The sequence below is a fragment of the Spermophilus citellus genome, assembly GCF_964194105.1.
Source record: "Spermophilus citellus genome assembly, chromosome: 1".
In the NCBI taxonomy this organism is placed as follows: domain Eukaryota; kingdom Metazoa; phylum Chordata; class Mammalia; order Rodentia; family Sciuridae; genus Spermophilus; species Spermophilus citellus.
Genome location: NC_138182.1, coordinates 73,582,095 through 73,600,879, shown reverse-complemented (window position 1 = coordinate 73,600,879; position 18,785 = coordinate 73,582,095). Strand labels below are relative to the sequence as shown.

The 18,785-nt window shown below is 34.9% G+C and overlaps 1 protein-coding gene across 2 annotated transcripts in view; it reads right to left on the bottom strand.

The window, feature by feature from the left end:
- The window catches only part of MICU2 (mitochondrial calcium uptake 2), a 113,194-nt gene extending 94,473 nt beyond the window's left edge, over nt 1–18,721 (bottom strand). For both annotated transcript variants that reach the window (XM_081304261.1, XM_081304262.1), the window contains exon 1: nt 18,488–18,721. In XM_081304261.1, the coding sequence (XP_081160387.1) occupies nt 18,488–18,697 (210 nt within the window). In that variant the 5' untranslated portion in view covers nt 18,698–18,721. The remainder of the gene's footprint in view (nt 1–18,487) is intronic.
- Between the last annotated feature and the right edge of the window lie 64 nt (nt 18,722–18,785).

The following is an 18,785-nucleotide window of genomic DNA, read 5'->3' as shown; positions in this document are numbered from 1 at the left end:
GTGGGGTTCATCCAAGGGATGCAAGGTTGGTTCAATATACGGAAATCAATAAACATAATTCATCACATCAACAGACTTAAAACAAGACCACATGATTATCTCAGTACCTGCAGAAAAGGTATTTTACAAAATACAGCACCCCTTCATGTTCAGAGCAGTAGAAAAACTAGGGACAGTAGGAAAATACCTAAATATTATGAAAGTTATATATGCTAAACCCAAGGCCAACATAATTCCTAAATGAAGAAAAACTGAAAGCATTCCCTCTAAAAACTGGAATAAGACAAGTTGCCCTCCTTCACCACTTCTATTAAACACAGTCCTGGAAACGCTAGCCAGAGAAATTAGAAGAAAGAAATTAAAGGGATACGGATAGGAAAAGAAGAAAGCAAACTATCCCTATTTGCTGACAACATGGTTCTATATTTAGAAGACCCAAAAAACTCCACCAGAAAGCTTCTAGAACTCATAAATGAATTCAGCAAAGTAGCAGGATATAAAAATCAACACCCATGAATCAACTGCATTCCTATACATCAGTGATGAATTAACTGAAAGAGAAATTAGAAAAACTATCCCATTCACAATATCCTCTCAAATAGATTTGGGAATCAATCTAACAAAAGAGGTAAGATCTCTACAATGAAAACTACAGAACACTAAAGAAGGAAATTGAAGAAAGACCTTAGAAGATGGAAAGATACCCCATTTTTCTTGGATAGGCAGAATTAATATTGTCAAAATGGCCATACTACCAAAAGTGCTATATAGATTTAATGCAATTCCTATTAAGGTTCTGATGATGTTCTTCACAGAATAAAAAATGCAGTCATGAAATTCATTTGTAAAAATCAGAGGCCCTGAAGAGTCAATGCAATCCTCAGCAAGAAAACTGAAGCAGGAGGAATCACAATACCAGATCTTAAATTATACTAAAGAGTTATAGTAACAAAAATGGCATGGTATTGGCACCAAAACAGATATGAAGACAGAAAAAAAGACACAGAGACAAACTCACATTAATACAGTTATCTCATATTAGACAAATGTACCATAAACATACATTGGAGAAAAGACAGCCTCTTCAACAAATGTTGATGAGAAAACTGGAAATCATATGTAATAAAACGAATTTAGACCCCTATCTCTCACCCTGAATTCAAAAACTGAACTCAAAGTGGTTCAAGGACCTAGGCATTATATCAGAGAGCCTGCACCTACTAGACAAAAAAGTAGGCCAAAATCTCCATCATGTTGGCTTAGGAGCCAAATTCCTCAACAAGACTCCTAAAGCGAAGAAGTAAAATCAAGAATCAATAAACGGGCTTGAATCAAACTTGTATCCTTTGCAGTATGGCAGTTACAGCTCCATCTATGGGCACCCACTGAGGCTAGGTACAAAGGAGTGTTATACCACCAAAGAGCAGTTCTTTATCAAACTAAAAAGGTTTTTAACAGAAAGGAAACAATCAAGAACATGAAGAGAGAGCCTACAGAATATGAGAAAATCTTTGCTACTGTACCTCCAATACTGTATTAATCTCCAGGATATATAAAAAACTTAACACTGAAAAACCAAATAATCCAATCAATAAATGGGCAAGGGACCAAACAGACACTTCACAGAAGAAGTATGAATGGTCAAAAAATATACGAAAAAAAAAGTTTAACATCTCTAGCAATTAGAGAAATGCAAGTTAAAACTACACTGAGATTTCATCTCACTCCATTCAGAATGGCAATTATCAAGAATACAAGTAACAATAAATGTTGGTGAGGATGTGGGGGGAAAGGTACATTCATTCATTGCTGGTGGGACTGCAAATTGGCACAACCACTCTGGAAAGCAGTATGGCAATTCCTCATAAAACTTTGAATGGACTACCATTTGCCCCAGTTATCTCACTCCTTGACATATACCCAAAGGACTTAAAATCAGCATACTATAGTGACGTGGCCACATCAATGTTCATAGCAGCTCAATTCACAATAGCTAAGCTATGGAACCAACCTAGGTGCCCTTCTATAGATAAATGGATAAAGAAATTTTGGTATATATACACAATGGAATATTACTCAGCCATAAGAATGAAATTATGGCATTTGCCAGTACATGGATGGAACTGAATACTGTCATACTAAGTGAAATAAGCCAAAACCAAAGGCTGAATGTTCTCTCTGATATTCGGATGCTGACTCACAATAGGCGGGGGAGGGAGGTTCACTGGATTGGATGGGGAAATGGGCAGAAGTGAGGGCAGATGGGATTGGGAAAGACAATAGAATGAATAAATTATAACTTTCCTATATTCATATAGGAATACATGATTAGTATAACTCCACATCATGTACAACCATCAGAATGGGAAGTTACACTCCAGGTATGTATGATATATCAAAGTACATTATACTGTCATGTACAACTAAAAAGAACAAATTAAAAAGAAAGACCAAATTTAAAAAAAAGACAAAAAAGTAGTATTAAATAAATAATTCAAGCTTCTATCACTGATAAAATATGATTAGTGAGAAATGAGTTTTTGAAAAAGCCTGTCTCTGGTACATACTAATGATTGTCTTCATTCTATTACAATGGTTTGTTTCATTGTTAAATTCCAATGCTTTCTTATTATCACTCTTTTCTGACTTGCTGTTAAAGTATCTTACACTTATCAATAAGCCTTTCACATATATCTCAACTTGCACAGGACACTAGATCGCTTATTATGTGATAATTAAATGAGCCTTTAGGAGGAGCTCAGATGTTTGCTGTTTGCCTTTTCCTTTGCAGTATGGCAGTTACAGCTCCATCTATGGGCACCCACTGAAGCTAGGTACAACTTTTGACTTGTTCTTCAGTCCTGGAGCAATTCTAGAAATTCCCAGGACCATGGGTTTGAACAGAGGCAGAGAAGCCTTACTAAGGATCTGCTTCTGATTTAAGCTGGTTCTTGTTGTTCTTTTTTTTTTTTTTTTTTTTTTTGTACTAGGGATTGAATCCAAAGGTGCTCAACCACTGAGCTGAGCCACATTCCCAGCCCTTTTTATTTTAAAGCAGGGTCTCACTAAGTTGCTTATGGCCTTGCTAAGTTGCTGAGGTTGGCTTTGAACTTGCAATCCTCCTGCCTCAGTCTCCTGTGCTGCTGGGATTACAGGCATGTGCCACTGAACCTGGCTTAAGGTAGTTCTTAACTGGGCAATTATGACCAAATTAAACTGAAAATGATTTTGTCTTTAAAACATCCAACAGTGTGATTCAATCTCTTGGCATTTACACTACACATACAAAAACACAGGAACCAACCCATGAATAGCTTCCTGTTAGGTATTATGTTTTAACTGTATATACTAGGGAATGAGGAAATGATGTGATAATCCCAAACAATAGATATATTAAATCATCCATGTTTTGTTTTAGAATCCAGAAGAATTTAGAATAATATCTAGAACAGCTTGTGAAAAAATCCTGTGCTTTCAAATTTAAGGTTCATTATTCCTAATTTTAAAAATTGTTTGTGTTTCCAGGATACACACTAGTCAAATGATGAGGACAAAGATGCTTGAAATCTTAAGATATGAGACTTCTAGTAAATAACACATGACATATATAATATATATGGGGAGAGTTTTAAGATTTTATAAGGCCTTATTTCTTAATAATAATTCCAACTTTTACTCTACATACCACACATTCATGGAACTTTCATGAATACCAATGACTAAGCTCTATTAAAAATATAATTCATTAAATATTACTTTTATATTGCAATGGTCTTGAAAGCTGAAAACATTTGATAATCTTATTAGGAGAATATATTTGGTATTTATTTACTCAATTTATACTATGAATATAAATTTAAATTTTACATGTGATTACTATTAGTAGTTTAGGTAATATTTATGCAGTTGTAATTCATAAAATCCCAAAGTTCAGAGTAACAAAAGCACTTATTTGGATATATTATCTACTTAAACAAATGGTTTATAGAATAAGATAAAATAATAATAAATTTTTACTTGGGTTCAACTAAATAAATATCATTGCAAAAGGAAGATTAAATATTCTCCAGCTTTTACGTGACAGTTTGTTTTTCTTTTCTCCTTGTCCCCTCTGAAAAGTACCTCCACAGATTTACAATTGGATATATTAAGTACTCTCCTATTATATAAGGAAGGAAAGTAAGAAGGTCTCTCATTCATGCAGGACAAATAGTTATGCCAAAAGCACAAATTACATCTAATTACAAGGTATAACTTTTTCATAATCTAGCCATTTATACACTTTGATTTTTAACTTCCATTTGGTTTATTAACATCAAAGCTTTGTCATCACTTATCTGTTTCCACAGACATTTTTACCTGAGGCAATAAAGCTAAAAAAAATAACTCCTCTACATTCTTGCTTTAGTGTTGTAAGAAAGCTTTGGTCTTCGTTGGACTTACAATGTTTCATGGTTATTAAACTTCTGTATGTTGCTATAAAGTTTATTGCCCTTGGCATACCACTTTTAAATATAGTATCATTAAACTCAGTGCACTGCACACAAATACCCTAGTATGCCCCAATAAGTACCTAAGTTTTACCTACTGTTTATGTTTTAACATCTTTTTCCCCAAAATAATCACCACAAATATAGGCAGCTTGAAATAAAAGAAAGCAATGCCATATAACGTTTAGGGCTCTTACAGAAGATAAAAGTTCCACCTTACTAATTAGAATTTTTAAATATTCACTGAAATGTAATAGAAAAAGAGGATTTCCTAAGTGAATACATTTTTGTTTTGACTGTTTAAACATGATGGTCAGCCTTCCTTGCTTTTATTTAAAATTTGTGACAATTTATTTTAGTCACAAAATGCAAAATATGAATTCAAAATAGGAATTTAAATAACATCAAAGAAAAAAATCATCTTTGGTATTCTCTTAATATTTCAGAATTTTAATAATTTTAAAATTTAATGCCTCAATATATTACTTGCATTAAATTCATAATACCAAGATTTCTGAAAAATAATGGGTTATATTAATACTTTACAGTAATATTAAAAAAAAAAACAGGGCTGGGGGGTGTGACTCAGTGGTAGAGTGCTTGCCTTACACATATAAGGCACTGGGTTTGAACCTCACCACTACATAAAAATAAACAAAATAAAGGTATTGTGTAGATGGCTACAACTAAAACTCTTATTTAAAAACAAACAAACAAACAAAAAATATAGGAGCTGGGGATATGGCTCAAGTGCTTGTTGGCATGTGTGAGGCTCCTGGTTTAATCCCCAGCACTGTAAAACAAAACAACATCCCAATAAATATAAAAACCCCAGCTCACCAAAAAAAGCCCAAACCAGCTGACTCACTACAAGAAAGCCATTAGAAGTTGTGGCAGTTGCACTACATTTATCATACTTGTTGCATCCAAGCTTTCATAACTCATGAACGCTCCTAAGTTATCCCCTGTTCCCTAACTTTATGGGTCACTCTCCATTAGCAGTTATTACAGATTCCTCTGAAATGGCCAAATTTCCCTGATTCTACTGCCTTATTTTCCATAGCAATTCACAATTAGGTTTTGTTTTTAATAGAAGGAAAGTATGGAATGGGTCTACAGACAGCTTCTAGAATTAACTAACTATACCTTCTACTTTCATTCCCACTGAAATGTAAGAAGTATCCGTGCTGCTAAGAAATATCAAACCTTTCTATTTGTGGCCTTGACTCCCTATATCTCCTTTCTCAAACAAAGCAACCTGTTATTATTCTCCCTTGTCTTGTAATAATTTGTCTTCTTCTGACATCATTTTATCAGCATCAAATGTTCTTTTTTAATCTGTTAACTTGAAATAAAAACAAAACATAACCTGTCCTTGGTCTCTTACCTCTTGCCCATTTTTGCTTTAAAAACCCTTTACAGCAATACTTCTTAGAAAGAAATCTCTTTACTCACTTACTTTGCTTACTTCACAGTCTCTCCTCAAAATATTCAAATTAGATTTCTGCTGCCAGCATTTTATGGGCCCCTGTCTTGTCAAGGTCACCAACAATTTCCCACTGCCACACCCAAAGCTCAATTTTTTCCTATCACCATCTGAGTGGCAGCAGATGTGAACACCTCCTTCATTCAAGTTTTCCCATGACCATATGATGATATTACACACATCATTTTGCCCCCGTCTAATGTTTTTTGGTTAGGCAAATATCACACTTTAAGAGATGAGACATTTGCTATATACGACTTTTTCTATATTTATTTCAAAGTTGCTACAACATACTCATTATATGAAATAGAATCACAGAATTTATTCACAGAATCAGTTATGTTTCTGAGCAACTGGCTACTAGGAAGCATGCAAAGAGTGTGTTCCCCTTTTTGAACCTGCTGCTAAATTTAAAATCAAATTATGACTTGCTTCAAGCATAATCAGAATATTACAGCATATATTCTAATTTTCTTTATGGCCTATATTTTTACTCTCATTTTCCCATCTTTTTTTTCCATTTAAGAAGTGTAATTAGAAATTTTTCAAGACATTCTAAATTTTTCTAATACTAAGGTCTGCATAAATATACAAACATTCAAACATAGTAAAAGGGAAATGCCAGCATTAGTAGTTAGTAGGGATGATATTTACTTTTGTCTTCCCAGTAGCTATTCTTCCAGGCATCTTTTCTCCTCTTTCCAATTATTTGTTTGACGTTTCCGAGACTATGATTTACTGAATCCTATTATTATATCTGTCATTTTGTGTTACCTAAGCCAAAATCCCTCTTCTTTCAGCTCAGCTAATAAAGTGTTGGCTGTACCCTCCCTTCCTAAATCCCCTTTGCCAAAGACAAGGGGAGCAGGGCACAGCATTTTCAAGGTGTAGCTTGCAGAAGTGTGGTTGCATGTAGAGATCAAATATTAAAATACATCGTGGTGGTAATGGATTGAAGCACTATGGGTAAAACTGCAATCCATGAGTCCAAACAGATATAAATGAATAAACAGTGCAGAAAAAAAGGCTCAAAGTATTTCTACAAGAATTCTTACTAATCAATGATTCTGAAATACTTATTAACTTTATAAAAAAGAAACTTGGCAGATACCATCTTATCATGTGATAATAGTAAATATCACCAGTAGAAATTTACATTGTGTGCCTCCTGATACAATGCATTTAAAAGAATACAGTAAAATACATAAACGACAAGAAAACATCACCTAATACTAAATTGAGACATTCTACAAAGTAACTAGCCACTGTTCAGAGATAGGTGAAAATTCTTTAAAACTGTAAGCATGCATAAGATTTACAAATGGATTAAAGCATGGAGGAAAGGTACATTGGATTTGAACTGAATTTAGTCATTTTAAGCACAACTTTAGCTAAGCACTCCACTCATTCATTCATCCATTTACTTACTTATTTAACAATTATTTACTGAGTACCTCATATCAGGAAGTATTCTAAATGTTATTAATAAAATAAAAAAATTAAAAAGCCAAATAGTGATGTGTAAGAATTTTACAACGGTAGTTGTAAGATATTCATAACTAAATGTGGGATTAAGGTAGATGGAATTTCAATGAGTCCTGGATCTTGACTTTCCTTTTTGACAGATTTAATGAAGCCAGACTTAGAACTGTATAGTTGGGAGACAACTGATTTTCTCTCAGTATGAAGACATTTAACTCAAATATGATAATATAAAATTCAGCATTTATAATTAATTTCTATAACAGAATTAACTAAATAAATTATCACTAAAAATTAATCTAAACATGTCAATTAATGATGTGAGACAGTGGCTAGAAGATGATATTCTACTATATTTTTTTCCTTTATAAAAGCCTCAAATCCAAATGCTAGGCAGGTTATAAAAATAAGTAAAATATAAGAAGACTCAATAGACTTTTAAGTCAGTCTTGATAATCAGAAAGAGTTCAATACTATTTATTAATCCTCTAATTATGGTATTTTATCTACCATGATTTGAACATTATGAAAAAATAGCACTTTTTCTTGACTGCTCTTGGCCACCTTCACGTTTCTTTCTCTTGGGCACTGAGGAATTCTCCTTTTGCTCTAAGGGAGATGCTGTTCCTTTTTTGAGAGCTATGTCCATGCCCGTGATTTCCCTTCTCCTAAGGATGAAGATTTTGTTAAACAACGAATGTATATCAATAGAAGTAAAAAAATATATATATAATTGAGTTCTCACATTCTCAGACAATGAGAACAAGGTCATGCCTGCCACTGGGCAGTATGTATTGAGATTTCAGATATGTTTAAAATGTTATGTGTTTGGTAGAAATATCCTAAAATGAATGGAAATGTAAAACTGTGACACTCTAATGAAATCTACTTTTAAAACAATATTTAAGAGTTATTTGGTATTTTTATAAATAGTATTTAAACATTCAGCAAAATGCTATGGGTCAGAATATAAAAAATAGTTTTGAAAGGCTAGTAATGCTGGTAGAGACACTAGATATCCTCATAAGAAAAACACAAATGCTAATTAATGGCACAAATCAAAATACTAATAAAAGTTAAAGAGGATTAAGAAGGCTTCATGGAGATCAGGTCCATGGATGTGATTAGGATGGTCAGAAGGGGATGATGACTCTCTTCAGAGAGGGCTGATAAGCAGTAATTGAGAACAACAGAAACCAAAAGTCAGCATGGATGTCAGTCTTAAAAGTAAGAAAAATGAAGTTGTTCTGAGATGAAAACATTAGAACGTTTCTAAGAATTATGACTGTTGCTGTAATACAAGGTTCTAATAAATAATCTAATATTGCTACAGTCTGCCTCAAACCTATTAAAATGTTTAATAAAAGATGAGATGCTTTAAGTCTACTAAAAATAATTATAATAAAAGATGAGATGGGATTAATGGGCAAAAAATATCAATTTGGAAATATGTGATCAAAATATAAAAATATAAATACAAAAATTACACTAACACACATTAGGTATGTTAGTAGGTATGTTCACATGTAAGGCATTTTATTATGCATACAGAATATTTACATAGATTCACTTTAAAAATATTTTTCTTCTTTCTTCTTATTTAAATAAAAGCGAGCAAAATTAAAACATCCCAAAACACGCAAACATAAAATGCCAACAAAGATTACATGCCAAACATTAAAATTAAACTTGATAACTAAAGTGGAATTGCAATTACACATAAAAATAATTTTATTTACTTCAGAAAAAAAAACACAATACCTCAATTTACAAAGTAACCTTCTCTTAGGATATCAAAAGTGATTCTCCCACAACAAGCCACATTTTCATAAAGTATGAAAGTGTAAGTTTTGCGAAGTATTGTTTTAAAGCATGTTTTCTGAAATGCTTTCTGGTCATAAAAGAATTAGTTATTTACTAAATTTTCTCACTAAGTTTTACCGAAAATTGAGACAGTGGCTAGAAGATGATATTCTACTATATTTTATTGTAATACCTGATGTGTACTGAACTTTAGGGCAAAGATCATTAGTTTATAATCTAATATTATTTTCAAGTTTTATTAGCATTTTCTATATGTAAAACATATAAAAATGGGATTTCTTTCTTTTTTTTATTGGTTGTTCAAAACATTACAAAGCTCTTGACATATCATATTTCATACATTAGATTCAAGTGGGTTATGAACTCCCATTTTTACCCCAATTACAGATTGCAGAATCACATCAGTTATACATCCACATTTTTACATGATGCCATATTAGTGACTGTTGTATTCTGCTACCTTTCCTATCCTCTATTATCCCCCCTCCCCTCCCCTCCCATCTTCTCTCTCTACCCCATCTACTACAATTAATTTCTCTCCTTGTTTTTTTCCCCATTCCCCTCACAACCTCTTATATGTAATTTTGTGTAACAATGAGGGTCTCCTTCCAAAAATGGGATTTCTTAAAGGGTGACTATTCAATTTTGTTCTAGATTTTAAGAAGACTCTTCGATAGAATAGACCTAGAAACCACAGCTGACCCTATGAGTTTTTTAGATCTGCCATAAAAAAAAAAAAAACACAAATTGAGTGGCTTATCAACAGAAATTTAGCATCTCACAATTCTGTAGGCTACAAGTCTAACATTAAGGTATCCCCATGAACATGTTTCCTCTGAAGGGCCTAAGAAAGGACTGAAGACTCTCTGACTCTGACTTAGACCACTCTCCTAGCTTCTGATAGTTCTTGGCTTGTGGTAACACAATTTCAATCTTTTCAGGGTGTTTTCCTTGTGTATGCATGTTTATGCCTAAACTGCCCTTTTAAGGACACCAGGCATAATTAATCAGGGGCCCAATATATTCCAGTATAACTTCATCTTAACTAAAGCATTTGCAATGATCTTATTTCCAAATAAGTCTCATTCTGAGGTAATAAGGGTTAAGATTTCAACATTAAAAATTCTGGGGGAACACAAATTCATGACAGTTTACTCTCTGCTGTGCTCCAAATTCATGTCTTTCTCACATGCAAAATACATTCATCCCATCCCAATATCCCCCAAAGTCTTAATTATTCCAGCATCTGAAGTTCAAAACCTTAGCTACTTATAACAACTGAGTCTCAAATCTCATAATCTACATCATCCAAATTAGCTATAGGGAAAATTCTATTACTTTTTGTCAACCTGTGAAACCAAAGAGCAGGTTCTATGCTTCCAAAACACAATGGCAAAACACTGTAAAGACATTCCCATCTCAAAAGGAGACACTTAAAAGGAAAAAAGGGAGTCACAAGGTTCACACAAGTCTGAAATCCAGAAGGGCAAATTTCATTATTTTAAGGCTTGATAACAAACAACTCTTGTGGCTCTATATTTCCTTGGAGGGTTCATCAGGGTGGTGGCCTGCCCTCAGTCATTCTTCCTTTTTCTTTCTATAGAATTTTTGAAGCTGCTCTCTTTCATATTTCATCTCTTCTGTGTTCCTTTAGTTATATCTGGCAGCATTTCTGCTGAGTTGGTTGAATCTGTGAATCACACATTTAATCTCTACAGAAAAAAGCTGTCCAAACACATCTATAGTATGTGTAGGTCACACTTTTCTCATTTTTAAATAATTTGTACAGGTCAATAATTTTCCAAATATTCAAGTTGTTACCTTTTTTTGTGTAACAATTCTTTAATCTCTCTCTCTGCTCACATTTTACTACATTGAGCAAGGATAAAAATGGGCAGAAATTTCCTCTGCTAAATATCTAATTCAATCACTTACAAGTTACATTTTTTACACAACAGGAAATAATGCAAGTAGGTTGTTGACTACTTTATAACAAGGACTGTCTTTCCCCCAGTTTCCAATAATTGTTCCTCATTTCCATCTGAGATCTCACCAGAAACCCCTAATAATAGTCTGTTACAGCAGCATACTACTTCCTAGTACCAAAATCTGATTTAGTTAAGGTTCTCAAAAGAAACAGAACCCTTAGGATAGATAGATACGTATAGTCTTGCCCCCCCCCACCAAGGGGGGGGAAAAAAACCCAAGAGGAGACATATGGTAGAGCAGGGAGTGGGGGGGGGGATAAAGGAAAGAGATATTTAAGGAATTGGCTCATATGATTGTGGAGATAGGCAAATTTGAAATTTGTGAGGCAGGCTGGCAGGCTAAAACTTGAGTAAGAAATGATGTTACAGTATTGAATCTAAAATCTGCAGTGCAGGCAGGGAAGGCTGGGAATCCAGTCAGGGTTTCTATGTTGCAGTTTTGGAGGTCAAATTCATTTTTCCTCAGGAAACCCCAGTCTTTGCTCATAAAGCCTTCTAATAATTGGATGAGACCCACCTACATTATGGAGGGCAATCTGCTTTAATCAAAGTCTACTGATTAAATGCTAATCAAACTAAAAAGTATTCTTACAGTTATTAAATTTAAACTAGTGATTGATCATACAATCAGATAGCATAGCCTGGCCATGCTGACACTTAACATTAGCTATCACATTGAACTTACCGGCTTTCCTGCCATCAATAAAGATATATCTCATAACCATAAAAATTCATAATTTCATCAATATTGCTATAATTTGGATCCTGAATGCTCCCTAAAGGTCCAAATGTTAAAGTGTTGAACTAAAGAAAAGTTCTTTTTATATATTTATTTATTTTGGTACCAGGGATTGAACCCAGAAACACTTTACCACTGAATCAGATCCCTAGCCCTTTCTTAAATTTTTTATTTTAAGTCAGGGTCTCACTAAGTTGCTGAGGCTGGCTTTGAACTTGTGATCTTCCTATCTCAGCCTCCCAAGTTGCTGGGATTACAGATGCACGCCACCACACCCAGCAAAAGTTCCTTTTATTGGGCTGTAAAAGAATTATTTGATAACTGCAGAAATACAAGGGACAAATTGGATCATATCAAGTGCCCACCTATCTTTAGTTCTTCGTATAATGCAAATATGAAAAAAAAGCTTACTTTGTTCCCTTTATTATATGTAAGTAGTCAAGTGGGGATTTCCCTGTCCCACAAGGTGAAACTCTCTTGGACTATACCAATTATCAGTGTATTAACTCTCAGCCCCTAATCCACCCTTCTTTCCTAAGCCTTACAATCTTGCCTCTCTTTCCTGTCTCCACTCTTACAATTCACTTCCTTACCTTTAAAGCCTGAGTCAGCCACATTCAGATTCTAATGTGGCTCACTCTTTACCTAAAATACTTTTCATAGTAAATCAAAATCCTTCTCTCCCTAAGAGAATTTATAGTGAATTGCTAAGGCACAGACCTTGTTATATTTATATCTTCAGTTGGTGTAAGCAATATTATACAAAGTATGTACCATGAATTTAACTACAACATGAAAATACAGTATTTATTAGTGCAGTTGGTTTTTGCCATATGTTGGGACTATTCTCCAAATTTAAAAATAAATCAGTCAGAGGTTTACCAGTTGAAGCATCTCAATAATTGGAGTAAAAGTGCAATTGATTTTATTAATGCTCTAAAACTGATATTTAGTATTTTTAATGATAGTCAAGGACAAGGCTTGCTATATAAAGATACATGTAAATGTTAATAATATTAATTAAAAATTCAGTCTCACCTGGAGTTAATATGTGAAATATCCCCACCTTTTTTTTTTGGTACTGGGAATTGAACTTAGGGGCACTTGACCACTGAACCATATCTCCAGCTATTCTGTATTTTATTTAGAGACAGGGTGTCACTGAGTTGCTTAGGACCTTGCTTTTGCTGAGGCTGGCTTTGAACTCAGGATCCTCTTGCCTCAGCCTCCTGAGCCACTGGGATTACAGGCATGCGCCATGGCACCCAGTGAAATAGACCCATCTTTAAACTTTTGAGACAACAGTAATAACTACTATTAAAATTAAGATTTCATTAACTCATTTACTCATCTAGTAAATATTTACTATACCTTCTATGTAGCAAATACATAGTAGTCCTTTGGAATACAGCAGAAAAGGGCATGGTCTCTCTCTCTCTCTCTTTTTTTTTTTAAACTGGGCATGGTGTGTCTAGTTCCAAGTGTGTAACTGAGTATATTTAAGACAGTTAATAGCTTAGCTGATTTTAAATGATCTTATATACTGATTGTTTAGTAGTTCCATAAATGCCAAACCATCTGAAGATAGAAAAGGTCATTTTGTTAAATAATACAACTGTGAACTATATTATACTTTACTTTGGCCTTATTTTCTTCTTTTCTCCCCCATCCCCCCAGTTTTGGACCCTATTATTACAATGATTTATATGTAACACAAATGGTTCAGAAAAACTGTATTTTTACTCTGACCTTAAATGCTGTTGAAGGTTTATTTAATGACAAGGAGCTTTGCTTGTTTTCCTTAGTTTTGGTTTACCAATGTATTTTTTCTAGCTTGCAACAACAAAATACAATGACAGCCATAACAACTTTGTTGTAACTTTCTATTGTAATCCCTCCCCTACTGAAATAATTTTTTAATTTTTTTTAATATAACATAGTTTGTCAAGAATGATGCTATCCCTTTCCTAGCAGAATGGATTAAATGATACTTTCTTTGTCTCATCTCTTCTGCCATTTTTATTTGATTTTACTAAGCATGAATCACATATGACAATATTGTAATGACAGTATATTAAAATCTTAAAATAATTTTCAAACATTATTACATGTTTTAGAGGTGGTTTACACAGAGTAATTGAAATGTTGATGAGCTCTAAAGTAAGTTCCAATAAGGATTTTTTTTATAGGAGGCAGTTTATTGCCCACTACATATTTCTGAAACAATACATTTTGTGTAAGACTTCTGTAACTCAGACTCCTTACAAATTTATCTTTTTTAATTCATCTACTCATCTTCCATCAACTTTCCTGAATTATTCCAATAGCTCTGTAACTCCAGTTCTTAATTCATTCCTTTTCCTAACGTCTTGATACTGTTTCCAAAGGTCAAAAACAAATTTGTAATACAGTAATACATGTACTTCTCTCTCTCTCTCTTTTTTTGAGTGGGGGGTTACTGGGTATTGCATTCAGGGGAACTCGACCACTGAGCCACATCCCCAACCCTATTTTGTATTTTATTTAGAGACAGGGTCTCACTGAGTTGCTTAGTTCATTGCTTTTGCTGAGGTTGGCTTTGAACTCAGGATCCTTCTGCCTCAGTCTCCCAAGCCACTGGGATCAAAGGTGTACACCACTGTGCCTGGCACATGTACTTCTTCATGCATTAAATAACATGGTATGGTGGCAGTTTTAATAAGTAATTTAGAAGTGATACTTTGAGATATCTGTAACTATGATAGGAAGATATCTGACACTTCTATTGATGACAAAGTTGGTCACTTGGTCACTATAATATTATGGTAGTTTGTTGCCTACATTCATTATTAAAGAAAACTTTAAATTATAGGTGAATGAAAACAAAAATGCAATTTTTTTTTTAAGCTCCTAGATCCCTTGCATTCTATGCCTGGATCTGGGGTGGAGATGGTAGTGGTGGGGCTCTATCAGGCTTTAAAACTACTGAAATAGTTCCCTACTGTCCTAAAGGTAAAATTCCTGTCACATGGCGATTCCCAGTTATTACTCATATCCATCTTTTGCAGCTCACTTCCTGCTGAGTTAGGTTTTCTTTCAGATCTCTGGAAAGCTATCCCCTGTGCTAGCAACACTCTTTCTCTTTTCTTCCTGGCAAATTCCCAATCATCCTTCAGGTGACCATTTACATATCATTCCTTCAGGAAACCAAGACTTTTAGGTGCTTTCCTAGTACATACCCACAGCATCCAGCACTTATACATACCACAGCGTTTATGACACTGTATTAAAACCACCCTCTCCCAAAGAACTAAACAGACAATTCTCAAAAGAAGAAATAAAAATGGCCAACAAATATATGAAAAAAATGTTCAACATCTCTAGCAATTAGAGAAATGCAAATTAAAACTATACTAAGATTTCATCTCACTCCAGCCAGAATGGTATTTATCAATACAAGTAATAATAAATGTTGGTAAGGATGTGGGGAAAGGGTTCATTCAGACATGGTTGATGGGACTGCAAACTGGTGCAAATACTTTGGAAAGTAGTATGGATATTCCTCAAAAAATTAGGAATGGAATCACCATTTGACCTAGTTATTCTACTCCTCAATATATATCCAAAGAAGTTAAAATCAGCATATTACAGTTATACAGCCATATCAATGTTTATAGTACCATAATTTACAATAGCTAAGCTATGGAACCAACCTAAGTGCCCTTCAACAGATGAATGGATAAAGAAAATGTGATACATGTTGCCATTTACTGGCAAATGTTATAAAGTAATTTCTCTTATGGCTGAGTAATACTCCATTATGTGTGTGTATATACATAGAAGCTCACATTATCAGAGACACATGTGGTGGTGGGGGGGGGGCGAAGAAAAAGTACAGTGGAGTAGGCAAGGGAATGAAAGGATAGGAAAAGGAAAGACAGTGGAATGAATCTGACATAATTTTCCTATGCACATATATGAATACACCACAGTGAATTTCACCATTGTGTACATCCACAAGCCTGGGGTCATAATTAGAATAAAATATATTCCATCCTTGTATAATTATATTAAAATGGATTATACTATCATGTATAACATGAACCAATTAAAATAAATAAATAAAATTGTCCTCTCTCATTAACTGAAAACACATAAGCTGTCTAATTCCTACTTCTTTCATATAGCCTGGCACATAGTAGGAATTCAATAATTGTGGAAAGAAGAAAGGAAGGAAATTCCAACTTATTTACTTTTTCTGACCTGGAATTATACCCTTAATTTCTGTTTGACCTTCACAAGTGCAAGCTGCGGGTTGCATGGGAATCAAAAAAGTATAGTACTCTATTTCTATCTATTCACAATTTATACTGGAAAAATTATTTAGTATGATGATTGAAAGTTAAGAACATTATCACCATTATTATAGATCCCTATATGATAATAAGTAAAATAACAATCAATAATAATACTGATAAATAAAATTGTATCAAGAAATGAAAGATTATTAATCAAAACCAAAAATATTTATCTCAACTATGCACATATGCTCCCAAAGTTGTGGTGGTGAAGGATTAAGAGGACTCTCCCTTAGGGATATCTATCAAAATCAGTGAGGTAGACAGAGTTTTCAAGTTATAGATATACTGAATATCCCATTATTCAGTCACTGTTGTTGAGAGGAAATGTCTACTGTGGCAATCAAAGGATGAGAGCCACTGTTTTAAACTGATCCAATAAGCACATTAAGTAAATGTTCTTGGGGCTGGGTTGTGGCTCAGTGGTAGAGTGCTTGTCTGGCATGTGTGAGGCATTGGGTTTGATTCTCAGCACCACACATAAATAAAAAAACAAACAGAATAAAAGGTCCCCAACAACTAAAAAAATATTTTTTTTAAAAAAGGTAAATGTTCTGCCACAAGACTTTACAAGACAATTGATAAAAGTGGTTTCTGTATCACTTTAGCTAAGCTGAAAGTCACAAAGTTGCAAGGGTGAAAGAGAGAGAGAAAGAGAAAGAATACAAAGTACTATGGATGATGGTATGAACTTTTAGGGTCAAGACAGGAATTTAAAACAAAAATAGGCTAGAAGTGTGTCAGAAAACAATACAAGATAAATGGAGTGAAATCAGTGTACAACTGCTAAAAGGGGGAGGAGAATTCAACTCATCTTCTGGGGAAAGTCTGAATCACTTTGGTTGAAAGGTATGTAAGTAGTAATAGGTCAGAATATGACTACAGGGGTTCTAAGCAATCAAGTTTAGAAATGTTGAAGGCTGGGGATGTAGCTCAGAGGGAGACACTTGCCTACCAGGCATGAGGCCCTGGGTTCAATGTTCAGCACTAGAAAAAAATGCAGATTTTATTCTAGGCAAAATGGGGCACTAATGGTTTGAAGAAGGGTACATTGTAGGATTAAACTGTGGGGAAGATTAATCCAAGGGTTCTAAATAGGGTGAATTAAGAGACTGAGAAGGGAAGCAGAGAAACCAAGTGAATCATAAACAGAACTGCTTGACACAAGATTAGCTGACAAGAAGTCTATGATAAACTACAAGACTGATTCTTCAACCTTCAATGTGCTGCTGAGGGTCGAGCTCAGGGCCTCACAAATGCTATGCAAGTGGTCTACCACTGAGCCACAACCCTAGCCCCGCTATTTGGTATCTTAAATATATTATCAGCCAATAATTAATTCTATTTTACAAGTTCTGCTTTCCTCTTTTTGTTATATTTGTTCCTTAAGATTTTCATTAGAAAGGCACAATGTAAACATAACAAAAATAAAACAGTACTTTTAATTTCCAAAAATTTCACATATATACACTTACACTTTATACGGTATCAGCAAAATGGTAGTGTTTCAAATGTTTTACACGGCAATATCATTTACCTTCAAGTAGGGAACTTGATCTTTACCTTTAACAGATGGAGGTCTTTTCTGCTTAATATTCACGGTCCATTAAAACATTAAGTTTTATAAAAATGTAATAGGATTTCTTAAGAGTTGATAATGAAATCTGGAAATTGTTAACCAGCTAATCTTTAGGGTTAATATTTGAAAAAAGTCATCTACTAAGACAACTTCATGCTATACAAAAGAGCGATCCTAAAATTTTTAGTTATAAAGTTATAAGCTATGTTCGGGTGAGGTATATGACATGCACACCACCTGCAAATTCGAATGTCATTTCACTGACCAGGGAGGGAGTGAGGGGCGCGATGCACCCAATAATCCTGCTATAAGAGCCTTGGACTTAAGACACGCCCACACTTCTATCCACCAAATTCATGGGTTTGAAGGTGTTGGGTTTGAAGTCGGTTGCCTTCACCTTCCCTGGAATCCTTCCCAGCATGGCTGTGTATGGCTTGGCACCGGCCTCGAATGTTCTCTGAGGCCATGGCCAGAAAGAAGCAAGTCCCACCTATCGAGGGACCCTGCGGGGATGTCAGAGGGAAGAGCCTGGGTAGCCTAGCTAAAAAGGCCCGTCGCATACCTGTGCTAAGGCGGGGAGGCTGCTGTCGCGTGCCGCGACATTCAGGCGGCCGTGATGCCAGGCCGCTCCTGCCCCTGCCAGGGTCACGCCGGCGACTGCTGCTGCCAAGGGGCCAGGGCTTGGCACGGCTCGGCGGCTGGCAGCGAGTCCCCGCCGCAATCTTTCGCCCCAGGCCGCTAGCCGAGCGCTTCTGCCCGCAGCCGCCGCCATCTTTGCGGAAGCACTAGAGCGCCGCGCACCGCACCACCCCCCACCTCTGATGACCTGCGAACTCTCGCGTTGCTTAGCTATCGCGAGA